Source organism: Chionomys nivalis, chromosome 12 (assembly GCF_950005125.1).
Source record: "Chionomys nivalis chromosome 12, mChiNiv1.1, whole genome shotgun sequence".
Taxonomy (NCBI): domain Eukaryota; kingdom Metazoa; phylum Chordata; class Mammalia; order Rodentia; family Cricetidae; genus Chionomys; species Chionomys nivalis.
The window spans coordinates 49,376,370-49,389,326 of NC_080097.1; the positions used below are offsets into that span (position 1 = coordinate 49,376,370).

Here is a 12,957-nt window from a genome sequence, read left to right on the forward strand (position 1 = left end):
GGAGAGGAGAGAGCTCCTCCTTCTCCACCCTAGGAACTGTAGTGTGGGATTAATTTTTTTCTATACTGTTTCTTATGTGTAAAAAACAAAAGAAAGCTTTTCTTTTTGTTTTTACTTACAAAACATAGAGAATATCTTTGTATACATATAGTGACTGGAAAGAAAGCTTATCTGAAGGGGATGTGACTCATTGATCTTTTTGTAGTGTTGGTGGTGGCGGTGTGGTGGTGGTGGCGGTGTGGTGGTGGTGGTGGTGGTTCTGTGTATTGGGGGAAGGGAGGGTTATATTTCTTGCAGGCGGCATTGACCGCAACCAAACTTAAGGTCCCCTTCTCAATCTGGGTCAAGGTGTTCTAGAGCGAAGACTCATACTGCAGCAGCTCATAGAGCAGAGGCCCATCTCGGTAGCGAATGCCCACTGCGGTGGGGGTGACGTACTGCAGGATGTTAATAGTCCTCCGCAGCCTCCTGTCTACAAAGTGCGCATCCCAGGCCGGGTACCTCTTTCTTGGCATGTCAATCTTAATCAGGGGCCCTTCTGGGTGGTAAGGACGCCCTGACGGGGTGGAGGGCCCCATGGGTCTCACTTGGAATACAGGCAGGCAAGTATCAGCCGTGAGGTCCTCCTGCTGTTCCGTCACGGCTCTGGTGGGAGTGACCTGGGTCCCCCGGTACCCAGGGGTCTGAGGTGCCATGGGCTCAACATCGGGGGGCAAAGGGATGCCCCAGAGCAGCTCGGCACAACAGGAGCTGGCAAAGACCTTAGCCCGCGGCCCCATGGGATGCAACACGCCATAGTATAAGAGCATGAGCGCGATCCCAGCCACAAAGCTAACGAAGACACAACACAGTGCTGGCACGGCATAGGAGTCAGTGTTCTCCGGGTTTCTGTAAAAATACCAAAGGAACGTCAAGGCAGCATTCTCGGTCAAGACTATCGTATAGTATGCGAACATTCGGTATCGAGTCCGCCCTTCCTTGACGTTAAACCAGCAGAAAATGTACACGATCCCTACCACCATGTTGAAGAGGATCTCCTCCCACTTGGACATGCAGAAGTCTGTCCCTCCATGGATGATCCAGAAGGCCATGGCGCACCAATGCACCACCACGAAGATCCCGAAATACAGCTGGAAGATGGAAGCAAATAGGGCGAAAGAGATAACTCGGGATGAGATGGTGAAGAGGCGCCAGAAGAGGTGGATGAGGGCCCCTCTGTAACTCATGCTCTTCTTGTCGTCCCTGGAGTCCCGCAGCAGCTTGTGATAGGAGGCTAGCACCCAAGCCAGGGACATCAGGGAAGTCACAGAGGAGACACCTGCCAAAAAGACACAAACCCACACAGTTAACACCTCGGATATCTAGGATATCTACCGTGGACGCCGTGGATGGAACTCCTGGCTGAGGAGACGTCCACACACAATCTAGAGGAGGAAGGAGAGAGAAACAAAATCAGGCACTGGACCAGAGTCCCGGCTGTTTCCCACACCGAGAACTATAGGTGTGTGAAGTCGGTTTCAGAAACCTCGTTGCAATTTGAGAGGCTCGAGGCTCAGGAGCAGAGTGGAGAGGCCCTGCTTGGCCTGGAGCTGGGAAATAGGGAGCATCTGCGACGAGTGGGGACCACTCTGCTGTCTACCTTTAAGGGTCCTTGTTGCAGAAGTCTCGGGTTTGTGGAGGCCCACCCTAGCTCAAGCTCCTCCCTCAAACATTCTTTTCTGTGAGAGTGCTGGGCAGCTCGCTCAAGGTCCCAAATGCCCTTCTCCGGACCTTTTCCCACTCTGCCTTCTCCTTAACCAGACATCTAAAGCTGTCCCCTCCGCTGGCACTTGTGGCACTGTCCTGGCCTCTGCACACACTCTTCTTGCTCTCCCAGCAGCCCCCTTGAGGTCTTCCCTCTCCATTGTCCTCTCTCCTCTGGTCTCCCAGGTTAGAATCACTACCTCCTGATTCAGAAGCGCTCCTTCCCCTCGTGGGTTTGGTGATGTTTTCTGGGGGCCTCTGTGGTTCATTCCCCCAGGAAATCCTCCAACACTCAAAGACTCTAGGAGCTTGGATGTCTCTGAGCCCTGGAACCACGCCAGGATTCCCCCATCATCCCAGAATCCTCACGCATAGCCCAAGTGAGCGTCTAGCGCCCCCTTGTGTAATCCTTCCTAAAATTCAGAACTAAATACAACTGGAGGCCGGGCTACCATCTCATTGATGGTCTCCTTAAAAAACTGTCTATTCTCACAAGCATGGCTCTCCTGTTACGTCCTCCAAGCCGAAATCAGCTCTGCACTACCCACTAGTGTTAAAGTCAGATTCAGGTACCGAAGGGACCAAGAAAGATGCCTCAGAGCCTCGCTTGGGTCCCTGCACAAGGATTCAGATTTCAAGGGGGAAACAAAGTCCTTCTGCTTGCCGGTTCCAGAATTATGATCCTGTCCGGCTCGCGAATCTCCCTGCTCCCCTCCTCAGACGGTAAAATAGTATGTCAGGAGCCACAGCAAACCCAGCACGTGGGCAGCACACAGGGCATTGAACGTCTAGATGTTTGACTGCCACCAGGAGTATGCACGCTGCTCATATCAACGAAGACACAAAACGAACAGGAGGGATGAGGCACAAAAACCAATCGAAAAAGTACAGAGCAGTGATGGTGGATTTTAATCCAGCCTCTCTGGAAAGTTCTATAACGGATACTTGAATACCCTGCCTGCTTGCCCTACACGCAGGCCATCTATCTGGTCTGCTTCTCAGAGACCATACATGGTTTGTGGTACAAATATTCAGAGACAGGTTGTGTTCTGGCTGTTAGGTTGAAGTAGGGATGGCCGGTCCTCATAGGATTCACTTGACTTGGGTGTGGGTTTCCAGAGGGAAGAGAACAGGAAGTCACACCATGGAATCTTGCGTCAGACTTAGTCCCTGGGACACTCTCAGGAAATTCCTTTCAAACATTCTTGTGACTCCACTACCACCTGACTACCCAGCCTGCCTTCCTTCCTTCCTTCCTTCCTTCCTTCCTTCCTTCCTTCCTTCCTTCCTTCCTTCCTTCCTTTTTTCCCTTGAATTGGGGTGTTTCTAAGTAGCTTAGGTTAGTCTCAAACTCACTACTGTAGCACAGGTTAGCCTGGAACTCCGAATCATCCTGCCTCAAGCTCCAGAGTTCTAACAACTGAATTCATTTATTTTTGTTTGTGTGCATGCACAGGTGTGTGTGTGTGTGTGTGTGTGTGCGCGCACGCGCGCATACATGTATTCATGTTTCTCTGTGTATAGGCATGCATAGACATATGCACAAGCATGTAAAGACCAGAAGTCAATGTCGGGTGACATTTCTTAAGAGCTGTACACTTTATGTTTTGAGACAGGGCCTCTCATTGGGACCTGGGGTTACTGAGAAGGCTAGGCTGGCTAGCTAGTGACCTTCAGGGATGCCCTTGTCTCTACACCCCAATACCGGGATAACAAGGCTTTTTATGTGATACTGAGGATCAAATTGATGTCCTCATGCTTGCACGGTAAACACTTGATTGGCTTAACCATCTTCCCAGTTCCAACTCTCTCTCTCTCTCTCTCTCTCTCTCTCTCTCTCTCTCTCTCTCTCTCTCCCCCTTCCTTTCTTTTTGTTTATTTGTTTGGCTTTTCAAGACAAAGTTTCTTTGTGTAACAGTCCTGGCTGTCCTTGAACTTGTTCTCCTTTTGTAGACCAGCTTGGCCTCAAACTCACAGAGATCCACCTGCCTCTGTCTCCTAAGTGCTGAGATTAAAGAAATGTGTCACCATACCCAGCTTTGAACTCATTCTCTCTCTCTCTCTCTCTCTCTCTCTCTCTCTCTCTCTCTCTCTCTCTCTCTCTCTCTCCAGGGTTTCTCTGTGTTTCCTAGCTGTCTTGGAACTTGCTCTGTAGATCAGGCTGGCCTCGAACTCGCAGAGATCCTCCTGACTCTGCCTCCTGAGTGCTGGGATTAAAGGGGTGCGCCACCACCACCAAGCCGGAATTCATTTCTTGGTGCTAATCTTTAAGCACCTACTGGGAGCTATCACGACTTGGCTGTCAGAAAGGAGTTTTATGAAAGTGAAGTAGGAGGGAGGCTTGATCTGGGGTTCCTCCTAACACAATGGGAGCGATCACTGGATCACTGCCCTATTATTTTCCACTCGGGAGAGCAAGAGTGCTGAGCTTGTAGAGCAGGAAACTCCAGCTCAGCTTTTGCCAGAGCATGGCCCTCAATTCATTTCCATTCTAAGACTGATTTGAACAGAGCTGGGGTACCAGAGCAGGACAGCCTTTGGCCTTCACAGTTCCAGTTTTACCATTCTGTGTGTGGTGACACTGCCTTCTGAGTACAGGGCTTTCCGAGTGCTTTGCTCAGCAGCCACAGCCCAACACCGTGCTCTGCCTCCTTGCCTCTTCCTGATCCACCACTGTGGTTCTGAGGCTTTCTTCTCCTCTCTTTTCAAGACAGGTGTTTCTCTGTTTAGCACTGGCTGTCCTGGAACTCAGAGATCCTGCCTCTGTCTCTGCCTCCCAAGGGCTGGGATCAAAGGCATATGCCACCACGGCCCGGCCCTGAGGCTTTGTTCTTGTCTCACCCTTTGTGGCACTAAAGTTGCTGGTTCTGCAATGGGGCTTCTGGGTTTTCCCGGTAGAGCATGGTGAAGACGTTCTTAAGACATCCCACTGCATTATCACTGGCTTATAAGGAAGGCGCAGGAAATGGTTATGGGGGCCAGAGGAGCAAAACCACGGCAGGCAGTCATGGTCTCCTCTCACAACCTCAGCTAGTTCTCACTTGGTGAAGTCTGGAATTGCCACATGGCTTATGGAAGAGAGGTCCCCATACACGCTTCTCAACCTGCTCATCCCCCAGCAAGACTTGCCCAAGCTTACCCCGAGGACCAGTGACCATGCAACCTAGGATAGCGTTCCTCCTGCTATCTGCGGCTGCTAGCTGATGCCGTCTCTTCTCCACCTTGTCCTTCTGACAGCTGGGGTCTTTTCGTTCCCAAGGTCATTTGTAATGAAGGTCATTGGCCTGTTTCAATGGCAGAACCTGTTCTACTTCCTAGCCATGGACTCCTTGGGGGCTTGGAATGACAGGTTTGTCTCTGAAAGTACAAATGGACCCCTAAGTCAACAGGCATGCCAGAGCCCGGGAGTGGGAGTGGCAAGCAAGTGTAGGGTGTGGAGATGGCCTCATACCCACACAGAGCAGGGACTGTAGAGGGGGGAGGGTGGCCTGGAGGTGTCCAAACCCTCACTCCCACCACTTTCTAGTTCACCACATTACCATAACCCCCCTTCCCTACTCAAGGCTCCAGCACATCTTTCATCCAAAGTTGGTGGTGGCCAAAGGCCTTAGTCCATCTCACTGAAGAGCTGAGAAAAGCCAGGCTCATGAGACTCCATGCAGGAAATGAGTTTCTCTCTCTGGATGTTCACCAGATGTGACCTTTATCCTCTACGGGCTTAAGAGCCAATGGCACAGGTATCAGATAGACCTATTTTCAACCTATCCCCAAAGATATATCGTTGTCAATTGATGGAGTAAATGTTCCTGGCTTGGCCAGGCCACGCCTGCATCTTTTCTTTGGATAAAGCTGGTGGCTTCTCCAATTCACGGAATCATGAGTTCAACTGTTGGATGGTGAGCCATTAGCTGAAGGCAGTTAGATGATGTAGGGGACACAGATGGGGATAACAAGCCAGGACAGAAGAGGGGCTTCCCCTGTGCTATAATACTCCTGGCCAATGCCCAGCTGTCCGGGAGAACACAGGCAGGACCCTCTGAACACCAACATTCAGGTCACAGTCTTATTAAGAGGACCATGTGGAGGCTGTGCTGGTCATGGGCTGAACTGGGTCTTCCCTAGATCTTGGTGTTGAAGTCCTCACCCCTGGCATCTAGGAATGTGGAGATGGGTTTTTGTTGTTCTTTCTCAGACAGGCCCTCATTCTGCCACTCAGGTTGGCCTCAAACTCACAGCCGTCCTATTTCAGGCCCTCGAGTGCTCGGATTGCAGACATTTGCCACCCCGTCCAGACCAACTGAGAGGGGTTTTACAGAGCAGTTTAAGGCCAAGCGAGATGACAGAGGTGTCCCTAATTCAGCCTGACTAGCATCCTCATAGAAGAGGAAGACAGAGAGATACTAGGGACGCACAGACACTGAGAAGGACCACATGAGGACCTGGCAGAGGCACTGCCTGTAATCTAAAGAGAGAGGCCTCAAGCGAAGGCATCCAGTGACATCTTGATCCACATTTCTCATCTCCTGAACCATGAGAAGACCATTTTTGCTATGCTGTTCAGCCTGTGGGACTCCATGATGGTGACTCTGGTAAACTAGTGTGGTTTTTTATTCAATTCACTTTTTTTTCGAAATTCATCTTTAATTTATTTGTGTGTGTGTGTGTGTGCCTGCTTGTCTGTGTGTACCATGTGTGTGCAGATACCTGGGGAGGCCAGAAGCGGGCACCAGAACCCTTATAATGCAGTTATGGGTAGTATGGGTGCCAGGGACCCAACCCAGGTCCTCTCCAAGAGTAACCAGTGCTGTAATCATTGAACAATATCTCCAGCCTCTTAATTCATTTTTTTAATAAAGAAATTTAAGAAAAATCTTCCAAATCATGCACCTCGCAGGAGCCTAGACACAGAATTAGACCTTGAAAGTGACCCATGCCTTAAAGCTCCTGGACACTGCTGGTCTTCATGAGGGCTGAATGAGTGGTGGAAATGTAGGCATGGAGATTTGACTCTTGCTGGAGTAGGAGAAAATGCAGGCCCTGTAGGAACCAAATGGGAGGTTCTTAAAGCCCCATCAGCCTTCCTTAGGAGACCAATACCCACACCACAAAGAGAGCAGTGACCCTTGTGGAATCCTTGTGGTCACTGTCCTACCAGGTGATTAGTCCGAGGCTACAGTGTGCTCATTGCCCTGCAACAGCTCCCTGGGAAGATTTCCATCCCTGAGGTGAACCCAAAGATCAATGTTTCCCTGGGCAACACAAGCTCACAGGAGGGTCTCGAGGCCCCAGGAAACTGCCTAGCTAGACCTGGGAATAGCCAAGGTTTCTTCTCACTCAGAGCTTGGCCACTTGGTGCATGCGAAAGATCAGGCCAGAGACTGTCAAATGCTTCATGCTTAGCTAAGACAAGTTCCCAGCAATGAGCTTCATGGCTCACTCACTACCCTGGTGTAGAGCAGGAAGTAAACTTGTGGCCCACATGGAATTTGTCCCCATAGACACTCCAGAATAGCCAGTGGCCACTCCCCAGAGACCCACAGCCCACAGGCAGCAAGGGGAGATGAATCATAGGTCCTTGAAGCCATGGAATTGCTTAGGCTTCCAAACCACTACACGGTTAGCCTTCTGTGTCTGATGGGCCACACCCCTCCAGTACAGCTGTGGCCCTTAGATGCTTCTGTGACTGATGGGCCACATCCCTCCAGTACAGCTGTGGTCCTTAGATGCTGCTATGACTGATGGGCCACATCCCTCCAGTACAGCTGTGGTCCTTAAATGCTGCTGTGACTGATGGGCCACATCCCTCCAGCACAGCTGTGGTCCTTAGATGCTGTTGTGACTGATGGTCCACATCCCTCCAGTACAGCTGTGGTCCTTAGATGCTGCTGTGACTTATGGGCCACATCCCTCCAGCACAGCTGTGGTCCTTAGATGGACCTTCAGGGCTCCACTCAATCTAGGCTGCCTCAAGAGTTACATATGCACCTGCCAGCCCCCTGCCTGCACCTCTCAGTGGTCCATCTCCAGAAGGCTCAGATAGAGATTCCCATGGTAGGGAAGCCTCCGTAAGCCCCTCTGTCCTCTCAGGAGTCCACCCATGCCAACCCCTCCAGGATCATTTCACAATCTCCTCCTTGTCTTAACTGTGGGAAGTGGTGCTCCCAGGAAGCCCCAACCTGTGTCTTCGTATTTCAGGAAGAACGGCTTGGAAACAGAAGAAAGAGTAAGGGTACCACCGATACTGAAGGCTTCCAGAGCGTCGGGTGCTATGCCAAACCCTGCGTTATTTCACCCATTCTGAACAATAAACCCTAACTGCCTGTTAGTGTCTCCATTTCACAGACTATTGTATGCTCGGAGAGGTAAAGGACCTGCTCATGGTTTCTGGGTTCGGCAGACCTTTGATCTGATGCTTTGACATTTGTGGCCTTGCTGCCCCTGGAGAAGTCGGGGTAATTCCTAGAGAGTGCAGACTTTGCCTATGAGCAATGCTTTCACATCTCAGCATAAAAGCCCGCCTCTTCCGGGAGCTGCCACCCTCTGGTCCATCTGCCACCTGCTCTTATCACCCCAGGCCAGGGATAAACATCGCCCTCTGGCTAGGGGAGCACACATGATTCCCAAAGGTCACAGCTGCCTGAACTGTTCTGCCTGCCTACCTGCCTGCTGTTCCTGTGGAAGCCACATAACAACCTTGACAACCTTCTCCCTTCCTGCCTCCCTTAGTCTCTGCCTCCTGTTTGGCACAAGGTTCCCTGTACTACAAGCCCGAGGGTACAATGAGTTTCTTTCTGGATCTTGGAATTACAAACCCTTTTGTTGTGAGTATGTGTGTTCATAAGTGTACATATGTGTGGGTCCATGTGTGGGGGACCATGTGTGTGGGAGTCCTTATGCATGGGTGTCCATGTGTATGGGGGTCCATATATATGGGGGTCCATGTGTGTATGGGTCCATGTGGGGGGGAACCATGTGTGTGGGAGTCCATATGCATGGGGGTCCATATGTGTGTGGCCACCAGAGGCTCCTTTCAGGTGTCTTCCTCAATCGCTTATTTATTGTTGTCATTGTTTTTCTTTTTCTTTCTTTTTTCTTTTTTATCTCTCACTCAACCCGGAGCATACCAATTGGTGAGGCTGGCTGACAAGCAAGCCGTGGGGGTCTTCCCATCTGTTTCCCCAGTGCTGGGAGCACAGGCATGAGCCACCATGTGAGATTTTGACCATGAGTGCCAGGTAAACTCAAGTCCTCAAGCTTGCAGGACAGGCATTTTACCAGCCGAGCCAGCTCCCCAGCCCCAGTAACAGTTTTCCGTTGCTGTAGTCTCCTGATGCCATATTCGGATCATAATAAAATAGTTCACCTATCAGTCGGTCAGACAGCTAGACTAGTAAGCTATTGGGTAGGAGGATGCAAGTCTGGAACACTTAATTCCCAAGTCCCAGTTGCCTTTGGACTACAATCCAAAGAACATTCAGTAGTTTTCTTCCCCAATGGGCTGGGCTCAAGACTTGGTGAGCCAAGCTGCTCTCTGAGGCAGGAAGGTAGCATGCTTCTGACATGAACCTCAGAGTCAGCCAAGAGCTGCCCCTACTTTCCAAAGAGATGCTGGGCTCAAGCCCACCCCCTCAACTGTGAGAAGTCCATGGTGACTGACAGCTCTCCTTGAGGGCACTACTTTAAGAGTGGAAGGAAAACAGCAGTAACAGGGCTGGGCTTAGCAGCCAGCACAGAGAAAAGCTGGATGCCCACGAGTGCATTCAAACAGATACATAAGCTGCATGTATGTGCCATTCTGTCTTGAGGTCTCGCTGCTGCCTCGGCCTAGATAGATTTTTCCCTGCTTTCTCTGCTTGCCCACCCCCTGCTTATTCTCAGAGCTCAGCCTGGGCATTGCTTCCTCCTTGAACACCCTACACATACCCTGGGATGCACAGTGTTCCACACTTCTGGCCTGCCACAGCACTCCAAACATTGCTCCTCCATTGCTTCTACTTCAAAAGCACTTTCTGCAGACTGTGGGCCCCAGTCCATCCCTGAACTGTGATTTCCCTTCTGAAAGAACTGACTTATGATTTCCATGTGCTTGTGTGTGTGTGCACATGGTCATGTGTGCATGCATACATATACGAATACACATGCATGGGTGTATATATACATATGGCGGTTTGTAGTTGAAACTTAAGCATCATTTTCAGTCACTTTCCACCTTAGTGAGCTCCAGAGATCTTCCCATTTCTGCTCCAGAGATCTTCCCATTTCTGCTTCCCCAGTGCTGCGATTACAGGCAGGTACTTCTGTGCCTGGAATTTTTTTCTTAAATATAGGTTCTAGAGCTCAAGTATGACTTGCTGGGCCATCCCACCAACTTCTGACTTTACGTCATCATCATTATGTGCACTGGTGTTTTGCCATGGGTGTCAGGTCCCTGGAACTGGGGTTACAGACAGTTGTGAGCTGCCATGTGGATGCTGGGAATTGAACCTGGGTCCTCTGGAAGAATAATCAGTGTTTTTAACTGCTGAGCTGTCTCCCCAACCCCTAAATTTTTACTTTGGAGTGGAGAAAAGCTGTCTTCCCTACTCCTACAGACTCTGTGTCAGCAGAGTAGTTGCCCAACTCGATTCTTGAGCAAATGCCTCACACATGCTGCTCCGTAAGCAATGCCAGAAATGCAATTTCTGATAACAAAGCCACTGATTCCCTGGCTAAAGCGAGGCTGTGAACAGGCACCTGGAACTCTCCCATGCCAGTGGGCACAGTTGTCTCGATTGCTCATCTAAATCTACCTTCCCCTTGATTTCAGTTTCCTGTGACTGACCAAACAAAGGACCACATGTGTACTGGCAGAAAACAGGCACATTTCTCTCGGCACAGTTCTGGAGGTCAGGCTCTGATTTCTGAAGCATTGGCAGGGCTGAGTGCCAGCTGGAGGCTCCAGGGAAAATCTGCTTCCTTTCCTCTCAACTTCCGGAGCTGCCCATATCCCTTGGTTGGTGGCTTCTTTCTCTGTCTTCAGCGTCATCTTCGAGACTCTCGCATTTCACAGACACATTACCCTCTGTCCTATTGGTGTGCCTCCCTCCTATCAGGTACAACCGGGCAATCAGCTTCATCTTTTCAGTTCAGAGCTCTTCATGGAATCAGCAAAGCCCATATTCTGCATGAAATGTGACAACTCTAGGTTCAAGATTAGGTGGCAGACCCCCTGGTACATAATATGTAGCCAGCATTTAGCGTCACCCTGTAATAGCCAGTGGGGTGGTTTTGTCCCATACTGTGTGTCAGGTAGTGTCTGGAAGGATACTTTTGGTTCTTATAACTCAGGATACAGGTATATGGAGGCTGGGGAGGCTGCCAAACACCTTGCAGTGAAGAAAGCAACCGCAATGAAGAATCGTGTGCTCCTAGATCTGATCACACTGAGGTCCCACCTCCTTTCATGGCCCCTGACACCAGAGATGGTGTCACCCTGTAAAAGGCCCATGAGTATGGACACAGGAAACCAGGACACTAGAAATCGTCTCTTGGTGCTGATAAAGAACGCAGACTCCTCTGATGGTAATTTGGTTTTGTTTTGGTTTTTGAGACAGGGTTTCTCTATGTAGCTCTGGCTGTCCTGGAACTCATTATGTAGACCAGATTGGCTTTGAACTGAGAGATCCACCTGCCTCTGCCTCCCCAGTGCTGGGATTAAAGGCATGGACCACCATGCCTAGTGATGTTTCTTTCTTTCCTTCTTTTTCCTTTGATAGTAATATTGGTTACCAACTTTATGGGACTTAAAATCAGCACTGAAGCAGGTCACTGTGCATGTCTGTGAGAGAGTTTCTAGATGCAGCTAATTGAAATGGGAAGGCCTATCCTCAGTAAGCAGCAGCATGTTATAGGCTAGAGTCCCAGACTGAATGAGAAAGAGAAAATGGACTGAGCATCAGTATTCCTCTCTCTGAACCTGGCAGCAGATGTAATGACTCAACACCTCTGCCACCCTGCCTTCCCCACCATGATGGACTCTACTCTCACACTGAGAGACAGAGTCATCCCTTCCTTCCTCAAGCTGCCTTTATCAGGTGTTTTGTCACAGCAAACAGGCCGACAACTAGGAAAGAGCCATCGCCCTGTCTCAGGCACAGACCCTCCATTGTGTTTCTCCTATGGGTAAACCAGAGGAGGTGGAAACCCCTATGAAGCTCTTCTGGCCATTGGGGCTCATTGAGTTGCCCCAAAGGCCACCCTGGGAGCATGGTGCAGCCCAGGGAGGGAGCAGCTCTCCTCTCAGGAGCTTGAAGGTCAAATAGCAGCATTTGAAGCATCCAGCGGAAGAGCTAGCTGCACCTTATGTTTCCCTGGGCTCTCCCTCCTAAGACATTGTCAGAAATATCAAAATACCATCTCCACAGCCAGCGGTTGAGGGCGAGCCTCGGGGACTCTAGAACAAATATCAGCTACTCAGCTGCACAGTCAGGGCTTGTGGGAGCCTGGATCTGCTTGGCTGGAACTCAGGAAGTAGGCCCTCTTCTTCTGCCCTCCCTGAGGAGTCTAGCAAACCCCTTCTCACTGGGTAAAGAACAACTAGACCACACCCAGTCCCCTGCAGCTACCAAATATGATGGCATTTGAATGGAGTCTGAGAGATGTCCTGGAAGGAACATGGGCTCTGCCACAAGATATCTAGCTTGGGTATAGCCCATACCTTGGGCAAAGAAGCAACTAAGACTTAATTTATCTTCTGCGAGCCAGGGGTAAAAATACAGACTTTGAATATGCAATGAGTAATGACTCTTTCCTTTTATATAACTGTGTATATATACACATACTATTTCTATATACATACACATGCACATGTATATATAGCATGCATAAATATATGAACCAAATATATGTAGAATGCTTATGAAGAGTACAAGCATATGTTGTCTTCATATGTGTATATATATATATATATATATCTTCCATATGTTCTTGAAGTTATATTCATGTACCTATTTATTTTTGCCTGTCTCCACCCTTAGAGAGTAGAGACCTCTGTTTTGCCCCTCGCAGTACCCTGAGCCCAGTACTGAGAAGTCTTAATTCCCTGGGTGTCCTCTGCAAGTGCCTGCAGAGAACATTACTCCTGATACAGAAAGGCAGGAGCATGGCTTAGAAGGAGGCTGCTTGCTGAGAACCGTTTTTTTGCTCTGGGCCCTAAGTCCTTGACACCAGGGGCCC

General features: G+C 49.9%; 1 protein-coding gene across 1 annotated transcript in view; it reads right to left on the bottom strand.

The window, feature by feature from the left end:
• Positions 1-353: 353 nt before the first annotated feature.
• Xkr6 (XK related 6) overlaps positions 354-12,957 on the bottom strand; it is a 216,481-nt gene continuing 203,877 nt past the window's right edge. The window contains exon 3 of the mRNA XM_057786550.1: positions 354-1,318. Coding sequence (XP_057642533.1) covers positions 354-1,318 — 965 coding nt within the window. The remainder of the gene's footprint in view (positions 1,319-12,957) is intronic.